The sequence below is a fragment of the Cervus elaphus genome, chromosome 13 (genome assembly GCF_910594005.1).
Source record: "Cervus elaphus chromosome 13, mCerEla1.1, whole genome shotgun sequence".
In the NCBI taxonomy this organism is placed as follows: Eukaryota; Metazoa; Chordata; class Mammalia; order Artiodactyla; family Cervidae; genus Cervus; species Cervus elaphus.
This window is the reverse complement of record NC_057827.1, coordinates 27,461,767-27,479,913: the sequence shown is the minus strand read 5'-3', so window position 1 is coordinate 27,479,913 and position 18,147 is coordinate 27,461,767. Positions and strand designations below refer to the sequence as shown.

Below are 18,147 nucleotides of genomic sequence, written 5' to 3'. Positions count from 1 at the left end.
GAATCTTTGGGGCTTAGAGATCAGGAAGAGGGCCTGAAGAGAGGGGTGAACAGTTCAAACATCTGACATGAGAGACAGAGAGGGAGTTGACAAAAGTCATAAACTCAGATTGTGGGGCTTGGAAACCAGGAGTTCTAGTGACACCTGGCCCTCATACTGAAAAACAAATTGAAGATATGACAGATCAGTGTTTGCATTAAAAAAAGAAATGACCTTCCAAAAGCCTTAGAATTTAGTCTTACTGGGTATTGAAATAAGTGGCTGATAACATGTAAGTTAATGATTGCTGTAAACACCAGTTCCATCCTCATGGGCTTCATGGAGTCCAGACTGTGACTTAGGAGTCTAGACTTAAGGAGAATTAGACAGTGTGTCTCCTGACATGGGCGTGCCATGCATCCGAATGACCTTCTGCCATTTTGCCATCTCTCCTAGATTAATGCACTCACAGGAACTCTTTTTACTTCTAAAGTGCTAGAAGAAAGAGCGGAGAGAGAGGCTGAATCTCAGGTGAACCCGAATTCTGAACAAGGAGAGCAGGTGTATGACTGGAGCACTGGCTTGGAGGACACGGATGACTCCCACCTGTACTTCTCACCTGACCAGGGGAATGTGGTGTTTACAAGTGCAATAGATGGGTGGGGCTTTGGGTAAGTCTTTGACTCTACTGAAATCTCTCTGTGGATTCTGTATACAACTGGTGCTTTAATTAAACTTTTTATCTTGAGGTATCGTAGATTCACGTACAGTTGTAATGTATGAGAATACAGGAATGTTCTCTTCCTCCTTTCCCCAGTGTCCCTCCAAAGGCACTATCATGTAGAACTGTAGTGTAACATCACAGCTAGGCTATTAACATTGATATAATCCATCACCCCAGCGCACCTTTGCATTGCAGTAACATAGCAACACCTACTTCCATCCCACTCCCAACTCCTCCTTAACAACTAACTGTCCTGCATTTCTATAACTTGTCATTTCAAGAATGTTATAGAAATGTGCTTGAACAACATAGAATGTTTTCTAGATTGGATTTTTTTCAGCGTAGTTTTCTGGAGATTTATCTAAATTGTTGCATTCATCACTGGTTGTTTCCTTTTCATTGTCTACTCCTATTTCATGGTATTGGTTGTACCACAGTTTGTTTAAATATTTACCCATTGAAGGATGTCTGGGTTTTTTCTGGTTTGGGGCTACTGTGAGTAAAGCTGCTATAAGCATTCATGTGTAGGTGTTTATGTGAACATAAGTTTTCATTTCTCTGGGATGAATGCCTGGAAGTGCATTTGCTGAGTGCTAGGGTTGTTATATGTTTGATTTTTAAAGAAACTATCAAATTGTTCCAGAGTAGGTGTACCATATTCCCACCAGCAATGTGTGGTGATCCATTTCTCCACATCTTAACCCTCATTTGGTATCATCACTATTTCTGTTTTTTCTTTTTTTAGCCATTCTGCTAGGCTAGCCATGTGCTATTATGGTTTTAATTTGCGTTTTCCTAACAGCTTCTGAGGTTGAACCTTTTCATGAGCTGATTTGTCATCTGTATATCCTCTTGGGTGAAATGTCTTTTCATGTTCTTTGCCCACTTTGTTTTTGTTCAGGTATAATTGACTTATACCATTATACTGATTTCAAGTATACAAAGTAATCTATCTTTGTACATATTGTGTAAATATTTGTTTATATTTGTATATAGATGATCACTACAGTAAGTCTAATTTCCGTCACACTACATAGTTAGAAAATTTGTGTGTGTGTGTGAGATGAGGATTTTTAACTTTGATTCTTAAGAACTTTCAGTTACACAGTGCACTATTACTAACTTTCCTTACCATGCTATATACATTGCATCCTATGACTTATTTTATAACTGGGAGTTTCTACCTTTTGACCCCCTTCAACCATTGTGCCAACCCTCTACTCCTTGCCTCTAGCAACCACCAATCTGTTCTCTGTATCTGTAAGATGCTTGTTTTTTTTGGTTTTGTTTTTTAAAGCTTCTACATGTGTAAGTGCACGCAGTATTTGTTCTTGTCTTACTTCATCTGACATATCTCCTAATGATCTCGAGGTCTGTCCATGTTGTTGCACATGACAAGTTTGCATTCTTTTTTATGGCTGAATACTATTCGTGTGTGTGTGTGTGTGTGTGTATGCGCACACACACACCACATCATCTTTATCCTTTCATCTGTGAATAGACACTTAAGTTGTTTCCATGCCTTGGCTATTGTCAGTAATGCTGCAGTGAAGATGATGTGATGATTTCTTAAACATTAGCCAGCCACTGAGTGGCAGAGCTGTTGTTAAGTTTAAAGACTGCCTGGCACTGAAATTCGTGCTTCCTTACCGTGGTACTCCTGTGGGATCTTCACTGTGGAACATTGGGACCCTTGTTTCCTCTCATTGCCCTTCTGGATATGTACGTGCTCAGGCCAAGTAGTAGTGATGGCGGTTTAGAATGTGCTAGGTAATTGATCACATTTCTAACCACAACCATTGCTTACTCGTGCAATCAGAAAATTCAAAGGATTTTTTACCTTGGGAAAAAATGTCTTCGACTTGGATAAACAGTTGTGGGATATAATGAAATTTCCTTTGGTTGTGGGCTTAACCTTTCATACAGTTTATGGGGATAATAGAACCAGGAATAAGGGACCAGGTGAAACCAACCTTGGTTATTTCTCATCTCCCTTTTTACAAGAACTTACTCTTCAACTTCATTTTGACTGAACACATTTGCTTGGGGCGGCATAATAAATTGTAATACTGTAATTTTTTTGTGTTAGTTTGTAACAAATTATAGATTCCTTGGTTTACTATAAAGATCATATCAGATTTAAATACATTCAGATAATGGATTATAGTGAAAATGGAAGTTAACAAACCTGAAAATTTGTAATTTTCATATGTAGTTGATGACTTACCTTTATCAACTTTCTGGTCCTCAGTTTCTTCATTTGAAAAATAATGTAGGTCTAAGATAATGTCTAAGAGTTTCTTTGAGCTGAAAAAAGTTCAGTGATCCATTCAGTCATATAAGAGAGTCAGACCTATTGATTTCTTACTTTGTAAGCATTTTGTTAGTGAGCCACAAGGTGGGGGGCTTGTCCATTTCTAGTACTTATTTTCATAAATAATTGAATGTTTTATGTGAATTTTAGTCTAAATCTCATGAATTAGGGGGAGTTGATCATGGAAGAAGGAATGGGGAGAGATTTGAATGAATGAAATCAGGGGAACTTCAGTATCCCTCATAACTTTGCACGTTTTTAACTTACTTTCAGTCAATAGATCAATTCCCCTGTATTAGCCAGTGTCATCTTTGGAGATCTGCTAGTGCCTGTTCTCAGCTAGTTGACATGTTCAGTTCAGTTTAGTCGCTCAGTCGTGTCCGACTCTTTGCGACCCCATGAATCGCAGCACGCCAGGCTTCCCTGTCCGTCACCAGCTCCCGGAGTCTACCCAAACTCATGCCCATTGAGTCGGTGACGCCATCCAGCCATCTCATCCTCTGTTGTCCCCTTCTCCTCCTGCCCCCAACCCCTCCCAGCATCAGGGTCTTTTCCAATGAGTCAACTCTTTGCATGAGGTGGCCAAAGTATTGGAGTTTCAGCTTCAGCATCAGTCCTTCCAGTGAACACCCAGTTGACATGTTAACTAATGGGAAAGGTGTTGGAAATGAAAGCACTGGAGACCCTTTCCTTCCAATTTTCCTCTAAAATGTCAGTGAATAGGGAACTCCACGTGTCACAGAACGTGAGAAATGAGCACATTTCAGAATTTAGAAAATGTTTCTATGAACTCTCACGTAGTGGGACAGGATTAAGAAGTGTGACTAGTGGCCGTATGGCCTGAATGTGTCCTGTTAATAGTTGTTACTCCAGGAGAATCTGCTCTGAAAAAGCAGCAACACAGTGGCTTGGGTAGGTGGCAACAAGGGTCTGTTAATAGTTTCTGGTTAAGGTAAACAGAGCTGAGGCCCAACCCTGTTCAACAGGGACAGGAACGAGAAGACAAGGAAAAGCCCTTCCTAGTAGTTCTCCATGCTGCAGCATCTTAGAATCCTGCAATTAATATTAGCCCGTTGGGTACCTCGGACTCAAAAGCATATGTGGCCCAGTAATTTCATACGTGGCCACATCCTCATTCAGGAGGACTGGCCAAAGATTGATGGGTCAGTAAAGTCCTGGAAAACATGTTCTGCAGATCTTTTCTGAGAATCCTGTTTGAAGTTACTCAGTAGAGGAAGTGAATTAAAATAGAACTCAAGAATGGAGAAGTCCTGCTAGAAGCTGTCATTATAACTAATGACAGATAAAAGAATAAAAGCATCGAGCAATGGTGGAGAAAGGTTTGATGTTGATAAGCAACTTTTGTGGTAACCAGGGGATGAAAAAGAAGGTAAAGGATGAAGAGCAAGATTTTCAAAGATTTATAAGTGTCTGTATGTGTAGGTATGTGTATAGAAATGACAGACTAGAAAAGGGTGGAGACAGTGACCTATAAGCAGATGGGCAAGTGTCTTACTTTAATTTATGATTCTATAGCAGTTTTAGTATTTGTGAAAGTGTTTGTTTACCACTCTGTGAGTTAAAAATAGGACTTATATCTGACATGTTGTAAAGGATAACAGAAAATATAACAGTCTGGGAAGCACAAATCAACATAAAAAAAAAAATCCTAGAAGCATGAATAGAATGTGCCTGATCAGAACAGTAAGTGACAGTAAGTATTTGTACCCCCTGTTGAGGAGATACTGTTTTTTTAAAAGAAGGAAATTTCATTAGAAAAAAAAAATTCAGGAGTGAGCAAGCAACAACATACACAAATAAATTATATATAAATTATGTATTGTTATATACATGAGTTGTGCACTCGTGTCCAACTCTTTGCGACCCCATGGACTGTAGCCCGCCAGGCTTTTCTGTCCGAGGGATTCTCCAGGCAAGAATAGTGGAGTGGGTTGCCATTCCCTTCTCCAGAGGATCTTCCCAACCCAAGTATTGAACCTGTGTCTCCTGCATTGCAGGTAGATTCTTTACCATCTTAGCCACCAGGGAAGCCCTGTTATATACATGTTGTTTATACAAATTTATTTATAATCTTGTATAAAAAGTTTTACATGAAACAGTATAACATGTAAATGTATAAACTTATTTACATCTGGCATAATAATACAGTTTATATTTTAATATCACTATAAACTTATATAAATAAATATAAAATATATAAAAGTTATAAATAATGTAATATAATAAAAATTAAACTTTTAGAAAAAATTTTTAAGACCTCTACTAAGTTAATACCTTTTGGATCAAATGGGAAATAAAGCTTTAAATAGTGAATTACTTTGCATGGGATGGACCCTTGAGGCCAGCTCTTTCAGAACATTGATGACTTATAACCATGTGATATGAATTTTGCTTCCTGATTGGGTATTTTTTTCTCCTGTGACTCTCGGTGAGAGGGGGCACTGGGTTTTTATCTTCAGTAGTTTCTGTGAAGTTTGCTCTGCGTTCAGTTATTCTTTTGATGAATTTGTAGTAGAGAAAGTGGTCTCCCCGTCCTGCTCCTCCGCCATCTTGGCTCCTCCCTATCTTCAGTAGTTTCTGTAGTGTCTCTTTTTGCTTCTAAGTTGCTGCCTGGTGCTCTTCATATTTCTGGTTCCAAGCATAATTATCAACTTCCACTCATCCGCTTCTTATTGCTCCCACCAGGCTTTCATTATCATAAGAGAAATGTCAGCCAATTGGAGTTGGTTGTAGTTAACCTCTGGATGTTTTGGAAAATACAGCAGGTGTCTTGTAAGTTGCTGGTACTTTGAGAGTTGAACTCAAAGCTTAGATTGTGTAGGAACATACTGTTCCCTGCAAAAAGTATTTTTTGGGGGGGTCCTTTATCCAGACAGTGCAGATGGTGTAATATATAGCATTCTTATTTGTCCAGTGACTGCTCCTGTTTGGCTGGGGTTTGCAGTAGAGCAGACCTGCTGCTAACTGGTTTCTCTAAGGGCTGGAGAGAGCTAAGTAAGTGTATATGTATTTCCTGTTTAATCTCAGATGCTACAGAGCCTTTTTTGGCAGGTTCTGGCTGTAGGGTTTATTTACTTCATGAGCAATAGGAACTTACAGTGAAAGGCTGAAACAGAGTTTATTGTTGGCACAGTTGCAGTGGACAGCTGGAGCCTGTTTCCTTGGCCAGTGTTCCTCTTGTTTTACGCTTGCAGAATTAAGAAAGGGATTGATAGCACGAATTCTCATTCATATGAATGTGGGGAAAGTTGGACAGGAGCATGGGCGAGACTGCTTGGCTTTGAATCCCAGCTCTACTTGCTACCTGTGTGATATCTCGTGCTTCATTATACTTTCCTGTGAGGAGGGGGGAGATAATTAGTACCTACCTTGTAAGAGAGTTGAAATGAATTCAGAGCACGTTGAACAGTACCTGGCACAGAAACACCCAAATGCTAGCTAGACTCATACTTCTTTCTGTTGTTATTAATAACGTGAACACTTGCTTTTCTTTCAGAATTGAGCACTTTGCCAAAATCTACAGTCAAAAAACTGGCATCAGAAAGGAAGTTCTTTTGAAAACATTGTGGGGAGATTATTATATAAATATGAAGGCTAAGAAGATTATGAAGGTGGATCAGGTAATGTGGTCTATTGTCCATGTTGATCGGTGGTCACATTGTTGCCCTGTGAAAACCTGCCCTGTAACACACTTGTAATTTGCCTCAGTTTATGGGAGATTTTCTACTGTATATATTTGGCTAGAGCTCATGTGTCTTATGTCCAAGTATTGCTTAAATAGAGTTCTTTACCAGGATCAAAGGACTGCATGGTGGTGGTGGTGGTGGTGGTTTTTCCTGTTTAAGAGGAGCAGAAATCCCAGATCCTGGGCCGGTGAACTTAAAACACATATTTTGCATCATGCATTTGTGTGTCCCCTTCCTAAAGAGACAGCTCTTGTAGACATCACTGTGTGGCCTCTATTCCTAGCCTCAGCCGAGGCCTCCTCCTTGAACAGCAGTCACCATGCGTTGCTGATGGGTGAGGCGGATGCTTCCTGGAGCACTTCATTCTGTCGGTGGAGGTCTTGTAGGGCTGCTGAGTCACCTAGCCTCAAAGGAAGGATGCTTTTCTTGAAGACTTTTTTTTTTTAATGTAAAATTAAGGATTTTATAAATGTATTCTCATTGAAGAGCATGTATATTCCTTTTAGAAGGCATTCCTTATATAAAGCTATAGGAAAGAAAAAAAATACCACAGGCCAACACTGCTAATGATATGGTTTTCATTTCTTTCGTTCTTTCTGTTTAGATAACATATATCCCTAGACTGAGACTGTGCTGTTTATACAATGTAGCCGCTTTTCCGCTTGACATCCTATTGTGACCATTTTCACTTGTCATTGAAAGTTCTTTATAAACAGTACAGTGTATAGATTCCTTAAAAAACTAGGAACAGATCTACCATATGACCCGGCAACCCCACTCCTGGGTATACACCCTGAGAAAACCATAAATGAAAAAGACACATACCCCAGTGTTCACAGCAGCACTGTTTACAATAGCCAGGGCGTGGAAGCAACCTAGAAGTCCATTAATAGAGGAATGGATAAAGATGTGGTACATTTATACAATGGAATATTAGTCATAAAAAAGAACAGATTTGAGTCAGTTCTAGTGAGGTTTGTGAACCTAGAGCCTATTAATACAGAGTGAAGTAAGAAAGAGAAAAATATATTAATGCATATATATGGAATCTAGAAAAATGGTATTGATGAACCTATTTGCAGGGAAGGAATGGAGACACAGATGTAGAGAATGGACTTGTGGACACAGGGAGGGCAGAGGGGACAAATGCAGAAAGTAGCATTAACACAACATTGTAAAAAATTTAAAAATAAATAAATAATAAATTTAAAAAGGAGCCAGTGGAGTGAAGTAGCAAGGAGCATAGCTTGAGAATCTGATTCTCTTTGAGTCTCAGCTCCACCACTTTCTAGTTCTGTGACATGTGTCTGTTTCTTTCCTCTACAAATTGAAGATAGTAATATTTATCTCATGGAGTGATTATGATAATTATATGAAATATCCAAGAAAAGTCTTAAGAGCAATTCCTGTCATGTAATAAACACCCTGTTATATCATCATTCGTGTAATCATTCTCGTAAGATTGAACATAGTTTTTATTTCTGTTTCTCAAATATTTTGATATTTTAAGTAAAGCTGCGATAGGCATCTTGATGCATACATTTTTAGGCCTTTATGATTTTTTTTTACCAATCATTCAAAGGTAATGACTTAATTTCCCAATACCTTGCCAGTAGCTCTTGAGAAAGAGGGTTTCAGTTTATATTCCATCTCTTGTACCTATGAGAGTATTCATCTCAAAGTGCTTATGCTGTGATTTTGTATAGTTTGATGAGAGAAATAGTAGGGGTTTTGTTTTTTTTAATACCTTCTTCCTTGAAGTTGAACAGTGTTCATATTTTAAGAACATCCTTTAGAACGAAGTCCATGGACATTTTAGAGTGGAGTTTTAGCTCTCAGCTTGGGTACCATGTGTTCTTTTGATGGCAGTGGGAGGACAGCGCGATGATGCATCCACCTCCCCCCACCACGCCCCGAGTGGTTTCGTGTGTGGTGTCCACGGTTCAGAAAGAGAAGAGTGAGTTGTAACTGACTGTGGATTATTGGCTGTTTAGAGCATTCATGTAGCTACTTTCCTCCACTTTGTTGTTGAATAAGTATTTTCTAGTAGAAGTGAAGCATTGATAACAAAGCTCATCAAGAATGAATACGTTAGATAGTGATGAAATATTCAGAAATTTTAAACCCACACATCCTTTTTTACTTTACAGGCAAAAGGAAAGAAACCTTTATTTGTACAGTTGATCCTGGAAAATATATGGAGTTTGTATGATGCTCTCTTGAAAAAGTAAGACAGTTATAAATTGTTTATCTCTGGGCAGTGTAATTTGCAATTTGACGAGTTACCCTTCCGAAAGCTAGGTAGACTGGGAAAGTGAAGAAAGCCTTTACAGAGCTTGGAAACCATTTAAAGGAGTATGTGTAACCCAATTACAGGGTGACGGGAGGGACAGAACAGAAATATTTTATAGAGTGCTGAGGCAAAGAGATAAAAGGATGGAAAGAAACATAGACTTTGATTTTTACAAACTCAGTTTAAAATAGTAAATGTAGTAGAAAAGCTGCTTGATATTGAGGATCACTTATGGGGTCACTTAGGGAAAAAACCTTTCCCAATGCAAATGGAAAAGAAAGTTTGCTTTAGTAAATTTCCAAGTTGTACCAGCGTTGGAATCATGATTTTTGGTTTTAGTATTTATTTATAAAATCACTTTACCAGTTGACATAGCGTGTTTAAGACGATTGTGGAATGGTGCTTCATGGGACATTTTCAAGAGAAGTTCATTTGGAAGTGAAAAGTAGAGGTTGAGCAGTTTCATCCTGTGGCAGGAGCCCCCCCCCCCCCGCCCCAGCATTTTTGTTTTTTATAATCAAGTAGTGCATTAGGAATAAATGTGTCATGTGCTGTTGTGTTTCTGTTCCTCACTGCCCCTTTGTATCTTGATGTGATCTTTCTCATCTCACCTCCCATCCACCCATCTCTCGTTTACTATAGGGACAAAGAAAAAACTGATAAAATCGTGACTTCTTTAGGATTAAAAATCGGAGCCCGAGAGGCACGGCATTCAGATCCTAGAGTTCAGATCAATGCTATCTGCAGTCAGTGGCTGCCCATATCTCAAGCTGTTCTTGGTATCCTTTATATTAATGGTTGTTAATGAAATCATAGATTTGACAGAACAAGAAAAAACAGTGTGTTATTGGCCATCAGGAGGTCCTCTGAAAATAACGCATGCCAATTCAGAGTAAGTTTTTTCTGGGGTTATTTAATATTTTACTATGAAACTGTATTAAATACTTTAGAAATGAATATATTAATATTAATTAAGATTAATACAAATCTGAATGTTCTTAAAAAACATTTTAAATTTTTGTTTCTTAATCCATAAAATCAAAACTCTTAGACTAAGGTTTACATAGGAGTAGATACTTGAGATGTTTGTGTTAAGATCACTGGTTCATTATAACCCATATTTTCTTTACCTTGTTTATACTTTTCCTCTCAAATTAGTGATTCCAAAAAGACTTGATTTTAAGTGGCTTACCTTAACTAAAGTCATTTTGTAGGTGAATTTAAACTATCTTCTTTTTTTTTTTTTTTAATTTTTTTTTAAAGACTTTTGTTATGTGGACCAATTTTAGCATCTTTATTGAATTTTTTACAGTATTGCTTTTGTTCTGTTTTATGTTTTGGTTCTTTGGCCAAGGGGCATGTGGGATCTTAGCTCCCCGACCAGGGATCGAACCCACACCCCCTGCATTGGAAGGTGAAGTCTTAACCATTGGACCTCCAGGGAAGTCCTAACCAAAGTAATTTTATAGAGGAGTTTAGACTATTAAAACCTTCTTGTCACTGATCTGTGTGTACTTAGCAGTACCCATGGGGTGGGCTGAGAGTGCAGTGTCTGGGGAGTGGGCCAACAGTGGACCACAGAACTGTAATAGACACAGACCCCTACAGTGACCTCGCTCTGTTGGAGGACCTGCTTGTATCACAGCTAGTGGCTGGTGCTCGCTTCGGCAGCACATATACTAAAATTGGAACGACACAGCTAGTGGCTGATGGTGGTTTTATGCCAGTTGTTAGAGACTGAAACTGTATGAAAGATTTTGAGGACTTGGTCACAGGTAGCCGAACTCCTAAGCTCTGTTGTCCTTCCTCATTTGTTCCGTAGGATGTCAATGTTAAAGTATCTACCATGACATCCTTTCTGGGCTCTAGAGCGTCCATGAACTCCCTGAGATTGTATCCACGTTTTGAGATGTGACTTCCAGAGTGTTTCCTTACAGCCCAGGCGTCGTATAGACACAGGTTGTTACTCCCGTACTTTGCACACAGCCTGTCTCTGCCGGGGTGAAGAGCACTTGCTCAGGCTTTTGAGGCCTTAACAGCAGACTTCAGCTATGGTGTGTCAGAAGCTTCCTAGTCCTCTCGACATTACAGCTGAGAGAGTGGAGAAGCTGATGTGTGCGGGATCACAGACTTTTGATTCTCTCCCACCAGAAACCCAGGCCCTGAAAGCAGGTGAGGTAAAGACGAACACGCCAGTCGATGTATTTTTGGTCATCCTAAGTCAAGACTACTCTAGACCAATTTGCTGAATGCTAGCTTGCTAAATAGCCAAATGGCCAACTGCCCCAGTAAACAATTTCACAAACATTTCTCCAGTTGCTGTTTGTTTTCTAACATTTCAGTTTTGCCGGAACCATTTTGCTCTGCTAGTGGAGTGAGGAGATCTGAGACCTCTCCCTTTTGCCCAGATCACAGTTCATAATCTTATCGTCATGCTTTGTCCGTCCTCTCAGGTATCCAGGAATGCATCCCTGAGGGGACTGTGTCTCAGGGCCTGTGGAACAGTGACTCCAGGGTCTGTGTTCCCTCCTGAAGCCCCGCACATGCTCGCCCCCTGAGAGGGAGCCTTATTTGCTCCCAGCTTCATGTGGCTCCATGAACTTCATCTGTGCTCATCACGCTGTCCTCTTTTTCTCCCGTTCTGTTGGATTTGCAGTCCCTGCCGTCAGATCACTGCTGTTCTCAGACCCATGGTTGACTCTCCTTTGTTAAATCTCTCAGCAAGTTCCCAGTCTTCCTAACTAGATATGTCACCACCATTTGACATAGTCAATCCCTCCTTCCTCCTTGAGACCCTTTCTTCTTTGACTTCTGGGCTTCCACCTGTTTCTCCTTGTCTCCCTGTTTCCCTGGCTATTTATCCCAACCCCCCCTCCACTTTTTTTAAATTAAAACAGGAGAAAAATCAAACAGAAGTTAATAACATATGTACAAGGGAGAGACCTGGGAAAACAGAATAACTTCTAAAATGTCTGAAACCCTCACCTTAAATACTGTCAGTGGTTAGAACTTCAAAGGGGAGAAAGGCATTTGCCATGGAAAATGAAAAAGTGAAAGTCTGGTTACAAAGAGTGTTTGCCGGGCCACAGAGTGGGCTCTGATCGCTGAGCCCTGCCAGATTTGCCCACCATAGCAGCCCCTTCTCTTTGCAGATATTTCTGGTTACAGTTGTATTCCAGGAACAGGCCCTTTATCTCAATTCTTTAGACAACTAAGGGGACAGAAAAAGAACAACTTCCTAAGTTCTCTGCTCCTTAAGAACAATCAGCCTAAATTAACCCTCCGCTAAAGAAACACCTTGTGGAATGGCGAATTTTGTTCTTCTGCAGTTCTGCCTTTGAACCTTCTTTGTGGAGTTTCACAGTCCAGAAGCCAAGTTGGTAGATTGTGTCTCATTAAGCCAGTCTCTTAGTCCTGACAGTAGGTTTAACTAGACATCTTTAAATCCATTTCTGCCAGCAGTGATGCAGGTGGGCTCTCAAAGTTAGGCTTCTAAGGTGCAAGCAATCAGGTATTTCTAAGAGGCATTTCTGTGAAGACAAAAAGGTTCATGGTTGGAGCAAATTATAAACCAGCTTCTGAACCTAGGGAGCAACCAGTCCAGATTTCTAGATGTTAGAGTCAAGTATCATTTGCAATTTGAAATGTCTTTGATGATGTCCTCCAGTGTTCAGGTAAACTTCCTGAGTGGCTTACACAGCAGTGGGCCAAAATATTGCCCCAAAATGGGCTACTGTGTGGTGGTCTCTCTTAAATTTTTCTCAAGTTGCAGAGCTTCAGGAGAGGAGCAACTTTGGTTCTCGGTGTTTCCACATCAAAAGTGGGAGGAAAAAGTGGAAATAATAGTTTGGAGAGTTATAGCCTAATATTTGAGGAAACCAGAAGAATTCAGGATCCAGGCCAGTTTACAGATAGTAAAACACAACCTCAAAGATGGTAACAGAACTAGAATCTAATATTCCCAAGTGTGTGTTACAGTTTCTGTTGAAACATAATTTTTTTTCTCTCTAAAGTCACTCTCATTTCTACCCAGGATAGCCAAATTAAGACTCATTTGTTTGCAGAATAAGTTTAGTTTCATTAAACTTGGCCTGGTTGTTTTTATAGGTTCAGCATGAATAGCAGTTCACCAGGTAGGCTCTTTTAAATCTCTTTTGCTGGAACTTTTCATAAGGAATCTCCAGATTGAACTAACAGCCTCTTGAGGCTAAGAAACCAAGCCACATCCTTGCCATCGGAGCTGGCTGTTTAGTCTTGATCTTTTTCCCGATTCTTCTCCATCCCCTTGACTTTTTAACTGTGGGATGCCCCAGGCAAGGCTTGGTATTTGGATCTCATCTGTCTGCAGTCACTCTCCTGCTCATCTTGTCCAGTCTCTAGGCTTCCCACGACAACGGCGTGCTCTTAATTTCCGCATTTGTTTCATGCCCCCATTTCCAGTCCATCTTCAAATCCTGTTTACTCTTCCTTTGAAATATATCCAGAATTAACTACTTTTCAACATTTCCATTTCTGCCTTCCTGGGGCAAGCAACCGTGATCTCTCACCTGGGTGTTATAATAGCCTTCCAGCTGGTATCCCTGAGTCTGTTCTTGATTGCCTGCAGCCAGGGTGAGCCTGTTAGAATGGGAGTCAAGGCATGTTGCTTTGTTCCTCAAAGCCTTTCAAAGTTTTCCCTGGCAAGACTTCTGATAGATACTTAATTCTTACTTCCTTCTTATTTGAATTTTACTCTTGAATTCTTTATGTGTAAATTATTTTGATGTAGGGTGATTTAAAAAAATTACTCACCAGTGGTTTTTTTTTTCTTAACCAGTATTTTTTTAATGTAGGTTAAGAAAAATGTCCATATGCTGATTAGGAAATTGTTAAGATTTATAGATTTAGGGAAAATCAATATCTTTGTAGTATTGCATCTTAATCTTCATTTCTAAGGTTTTTTTTTTGTTATCATGATATTTTTGTCTGTTTTATTTTCTAACTTACTTTTCTGAGAGGTTGGAAAAACTACTGATTATTTTATTAATAAGCTACCTTGTTGACTATTGTCCCTTGGTAAAATTCCTTAATTCTATCCCTTCTCCACTGGAAACAGTTATGAGGGCTTCTGGTGGGTAGTTAAGCCCATTTCCTACCTGGAGTTCCTCCAGCTCTCCTCCCACCCTGTCAGTTTTGCTTTTCTTTTCTCCTTTCTGCCAGTTCTCTTGCTCTCACCCTACTATTTTCTAGCAATCTTATTCTTTTCTAAATGGAATTTTTCTTATAGTTGTAAAAGATTATAGGTTGCTTATGTATTTAGATGATGCCATGTTCTAAACTTATTGTTTTCAGAAAAGCCTGGATTATTAAAGTAACATTTTTCTTTCCTGTCTGTTTAGCTTTTATGAAATGTGGAAGTGAAGATACCGCTCCAGTTATTATCTTTGTTTCCAAAATGTTTGCAGTTGATGCTAAGGCTTTGCCTCAGAATAAGCCAAGGTAAGGATCATCGGGAAGCCAGGCTGGGCCAGGGAGTTGGGGTGGGCTTGATGGGGTGCAGGGAGGGTGTGCGGTGGGGAAGGTGCAGTTCTGTCCTCAGCCCGGAACTCCTGTGTAGCAGCCCCTGTGGGAACATAAATTTCACTGAGTACTTGATCTTTTTGTGATCCCTCTGGAGGACACAGTTGTTGAAATCAGCTCTGGGACTGTTAATTCAAATTCATGTTCCAAAAAAACAAAAAGTTTGTTATTTTTTTTGCTACATCAGGTCTTTTTTGCAGCGTGCGGGCTTCTCTGGTTGCAGCAGACAGGCTTAGATGTGCCATGGCCTGTGAGATCTTAGTTCCCCAGCCAGGGTTGAACCGATATCCCCTGCACTGGAACGTGCACTCTCAACCACTGCACCAACAGAGAGGTCCCTGAATTGGCATAAACCTGAAGAAGAGCAGTTAGAATAGTGGTAGCCACAGCTAACAGTCATTGGACGTCAGACAGGTTCTAACCTAGGCTGTCTGTGTGCGTCAGTAGAGACTTTGGAACGTGTGAGTGCCTCTGCTGATGTCTGTGTGTCTTGTTGTGTGTGGAGAGATGGGTGGAGTGCAGCCGTGGGAGACAGATCCTTTCTCACATTTCTGAAGCCTTGGAGAATCTCTTCTACGTCGTATGAACTGGTACGGGTCCTCCTCCCCCACTAGTATGAGTGATTAGATCCCAGTCGTTCGTTGGAATCATGGCACTAGTCTCCTAGCTGGTTCCGCCGTCCCAGTGTCTAACTTGGCCGGTCCACTTGCCATTCTCCTTTCAGGATCTTGATGTCTGGAGTGAAAAGATTCACTCTACCCAGGAGCTTGAAGGCTCCTCTTCTTTACTGTCCACATCTACTCTGGGAGGTTTCTGTGTGGGAATCTTTCAAATAACCTGAGAGAAAGAATATAAATCAATAGTACTTCTTAAGAAGGGCCTGGTACCTCAGGCATCATCTCAAATCTTGCTTTTTTAGGTTCTAAATAATAACGGTAATAGCACTAATAATTGGCTCCAGTTTATCAAGCTTGTAATATTCCTGCCTCGCTGTTGATTATGCCGTTTAAATCTAACAGTAGTTCTGCAGTGCAAGTATTTACTATTTCAGTCTAACCTGGGGAAGTTAAGAGGCCTTAAAAAGATGAAGTGAAGTAGTAATGCATTTTCCAGTAGTCATGTATGGGTGTGAGAGTTGGACTATAAAGAAAGCTGAGTGCCGAAGAATTGATGCTTTTGAACTGTGATGTTGGAGAAGACTCTTGAGAGTCCCTTGGACTGCCAGGAAATCCAACCAGTCCATCCTAAAGGAAATCAGTCCTGAGTATTCATTAGAAGGACTGATGCTGAAGCTGAAACTCCAATATTTTGGCCACCTGATGTGAAGAGCTGACTCATTTGAAAAGACCCTGATGCTGGGAAAGATTGAAGGCAAGAGGAGAAGGGGACGACAGAGGATGAGATGGTTGGATGGCATCACTGACTCAATGGGCATGGGTTTGGGTAAACTCCAGGAGTTGGTGATGGACAGGGAGGCCTGGCATGCTGCAGTCCATGGGGTCGCAAAGAGACGGACATGACTGGGCGACTGAACTGAACTGAGTGTGCTTAAGGTCACATAGTTAGAAGGAGGCCAGAAGAGTATGTGAATCCATATCTGTCCAGCTGGACAGCCTACGGGCGTCCACTTCACCAGTGGGATCTGGCCTCCATCGTCTATGCAGCTTGTTAATCTCCACCGCTAGATCTCGGCAGCAGCCTTCCATCCTGCTCACCGTTTTTAAACTCTGGGCCTTTGCTCTGACCATTCTCAACCACCATCTTCTCCAGTACTCTATCAGAAATTCTTACTGCATGTTTAAGTGCCTATTAAGTAAGATCCTGCTAGGAGGTTTTCAGGCAGTTCCTCTCCCCCCGAATCCCTGAGTCTGCTGCTTTGGCTTCCTTCTTAAGAACCAGTTTCTTGTGGTCACAGGGTGTGATGTTCAGACAGAAACTGCACTCCTTGCTCCCTTAGTTCCCATCATCTCAGCTCCCTGGCGCTGTGGTTACTGGTAGCACCCTTGCAGCCAGCTCCTCAGCCCTCTCTCTGTCTCTCGCCCAGCCCACCCCTGCAGCCGGCTCCACGGAGGTCAGGGCATGGACATTCAGCTTGGAATTCTGAGGGCGGGTGGTTTTGTGTTGTCACCTCTGTCCTTTCTTCTCCAGCCTCACCTCCCCAGTCTGCCCTTTGAATGTCCAGTCCACATTCTCACCTCTGGTCACCTTCACCCCTACTGTTGGTCACTGCTGTCCCCTCAGAACTGTCATCCACAGTTAGCTCTGCTACAGCCTCAGTAAGTCAGCACCCACAGACGTTCCTTGACTAGTAGAGCTCTGTTCTCTTGCAAGTGAATTTCTGTTTATTCTCAGTAAATTCTAGTTGACACAATGGGTTCTTCGAATAAAACCGCGCTGCCTTCTCTTCTGTCTGCTCTCTTTACCTGTGTCACCACTCCCAGCGCTCACAGCAGTGCCTGACCCGTCACAGGTGTTACCTGGGTGGATGCATAGATACGTTGATGGACAGCAAGACTCTGTACATTTGATGTTAACTTCATGAATGTAAATGCTAATCTTGTTATGAGCTCTGACAAAATGGGGATTTAATATATGTGAACAGATATGCTTCTTTCTTAACCAAAGCTCAAATAAAACCACATTTACTTAATGTGATGATTTTATCATTTCTAATTCCTTCTGAATGGAGGATATAGCCACAGATGATGAGTATGGAATTTGGAGTCAGATCTGGGTCTGAATTACGGCTCCTCTGTTTATTGTCCATGTGACTCTGGGTCGAGTTATGTAATTCTCCAAAGGCTCCAGTTCTTATTTGTAAAACAGGAGTAAGAACACCTGTGTCATCTAATTGTTTGGATAAGTATGTGCTGTAATATATGCAGAGTAATTAACACAATGTCTGTGCCATAGTTATGAAATAGTTTATTTTCTTGGGCACCAAATTCACTGCAGATAACTGCGGCCATGAAATTAAGACGCTTGCTCCTTGGAAGAAAAGCTATGACCAACCTAGACAGCATATTGAAAGCAGAGATACTACTTTGCCAACAAAGGCCTGTCTAGTCAAAGCTATGGTTTTTCCAGTAGCCATGTATGGATATGAGAGTTGGACCATAAAGAAAGCTGAGTGCCGAAGAATTAATGCTTTTGAACTTGGTGTTGGAGAAGACTTTTGAGAGTCCTTTGGATTGCAAGGAGATCAAACCAGTCCATCCTAAAGGAAATCAGTCCTGAATATTCATTGGAAGGACTGATGTTGAAGCTGAAGCTCCCATCCTTTGGCCACCTGATGTGAAGGGCTGACTCATTGGAAAAGACCCTGATGCTGAGAAAGATTGTAGGCAGGAGGAGAAGGGGATGACAGTGGATGAGATGGTTGAATGGCATCACTGACTCAATGGGCATGGGTTTGGGTAAACTCCAGGAGTTGGTGATGGACAGGGAGGCCTGGCATGCTGCAGCCCATGGGGTCGAAAAGAGTCAGACAGGACTCAGTGACTGAACTCAACTGAACTGATAAGCCCATTGGAAGTGACCATTTCTGTCTGTGCTAACCAGTGCATCAGTT

General features: G+C 40.9%; 1 protein-coding gene across 1 annotated transcript in view; it reads left to right on the top strand.

The window, feature by feature from the left end:
* EFL1 (elongation factor like GTPase 1) overlaps positions 1-18,147 on the top strand; it is a 111,507-nt gene that overhangs the window by 12,389 nt on the left and 80,971 nt on the right. Inside the window, exons 7-12 of the mRNA XM_043921791.1 lie at positions 436-650; positions 6,535-6,658; positions 8,875-8,951; positions 9,660-9,796; positions 11,067-11,189; positions 14,396-14,495. Of these exons, the coding sequence (XP_043777726.1) occupies positions 436-650; positions 6,535-6,658; positions 8,875-8,951; positions 9,660-9,796; positions 11,067-11,189; positions 14,396-14,495 (776 nt within the window). The remainder of the gene's footprint in view (positions 1-435; positions 651-6,534; positions 6,659-8,874; positions 8,952-9,659; positions 9,797-11,066; positions 11,190-14,395; positions 14,496-18,147) is intronic.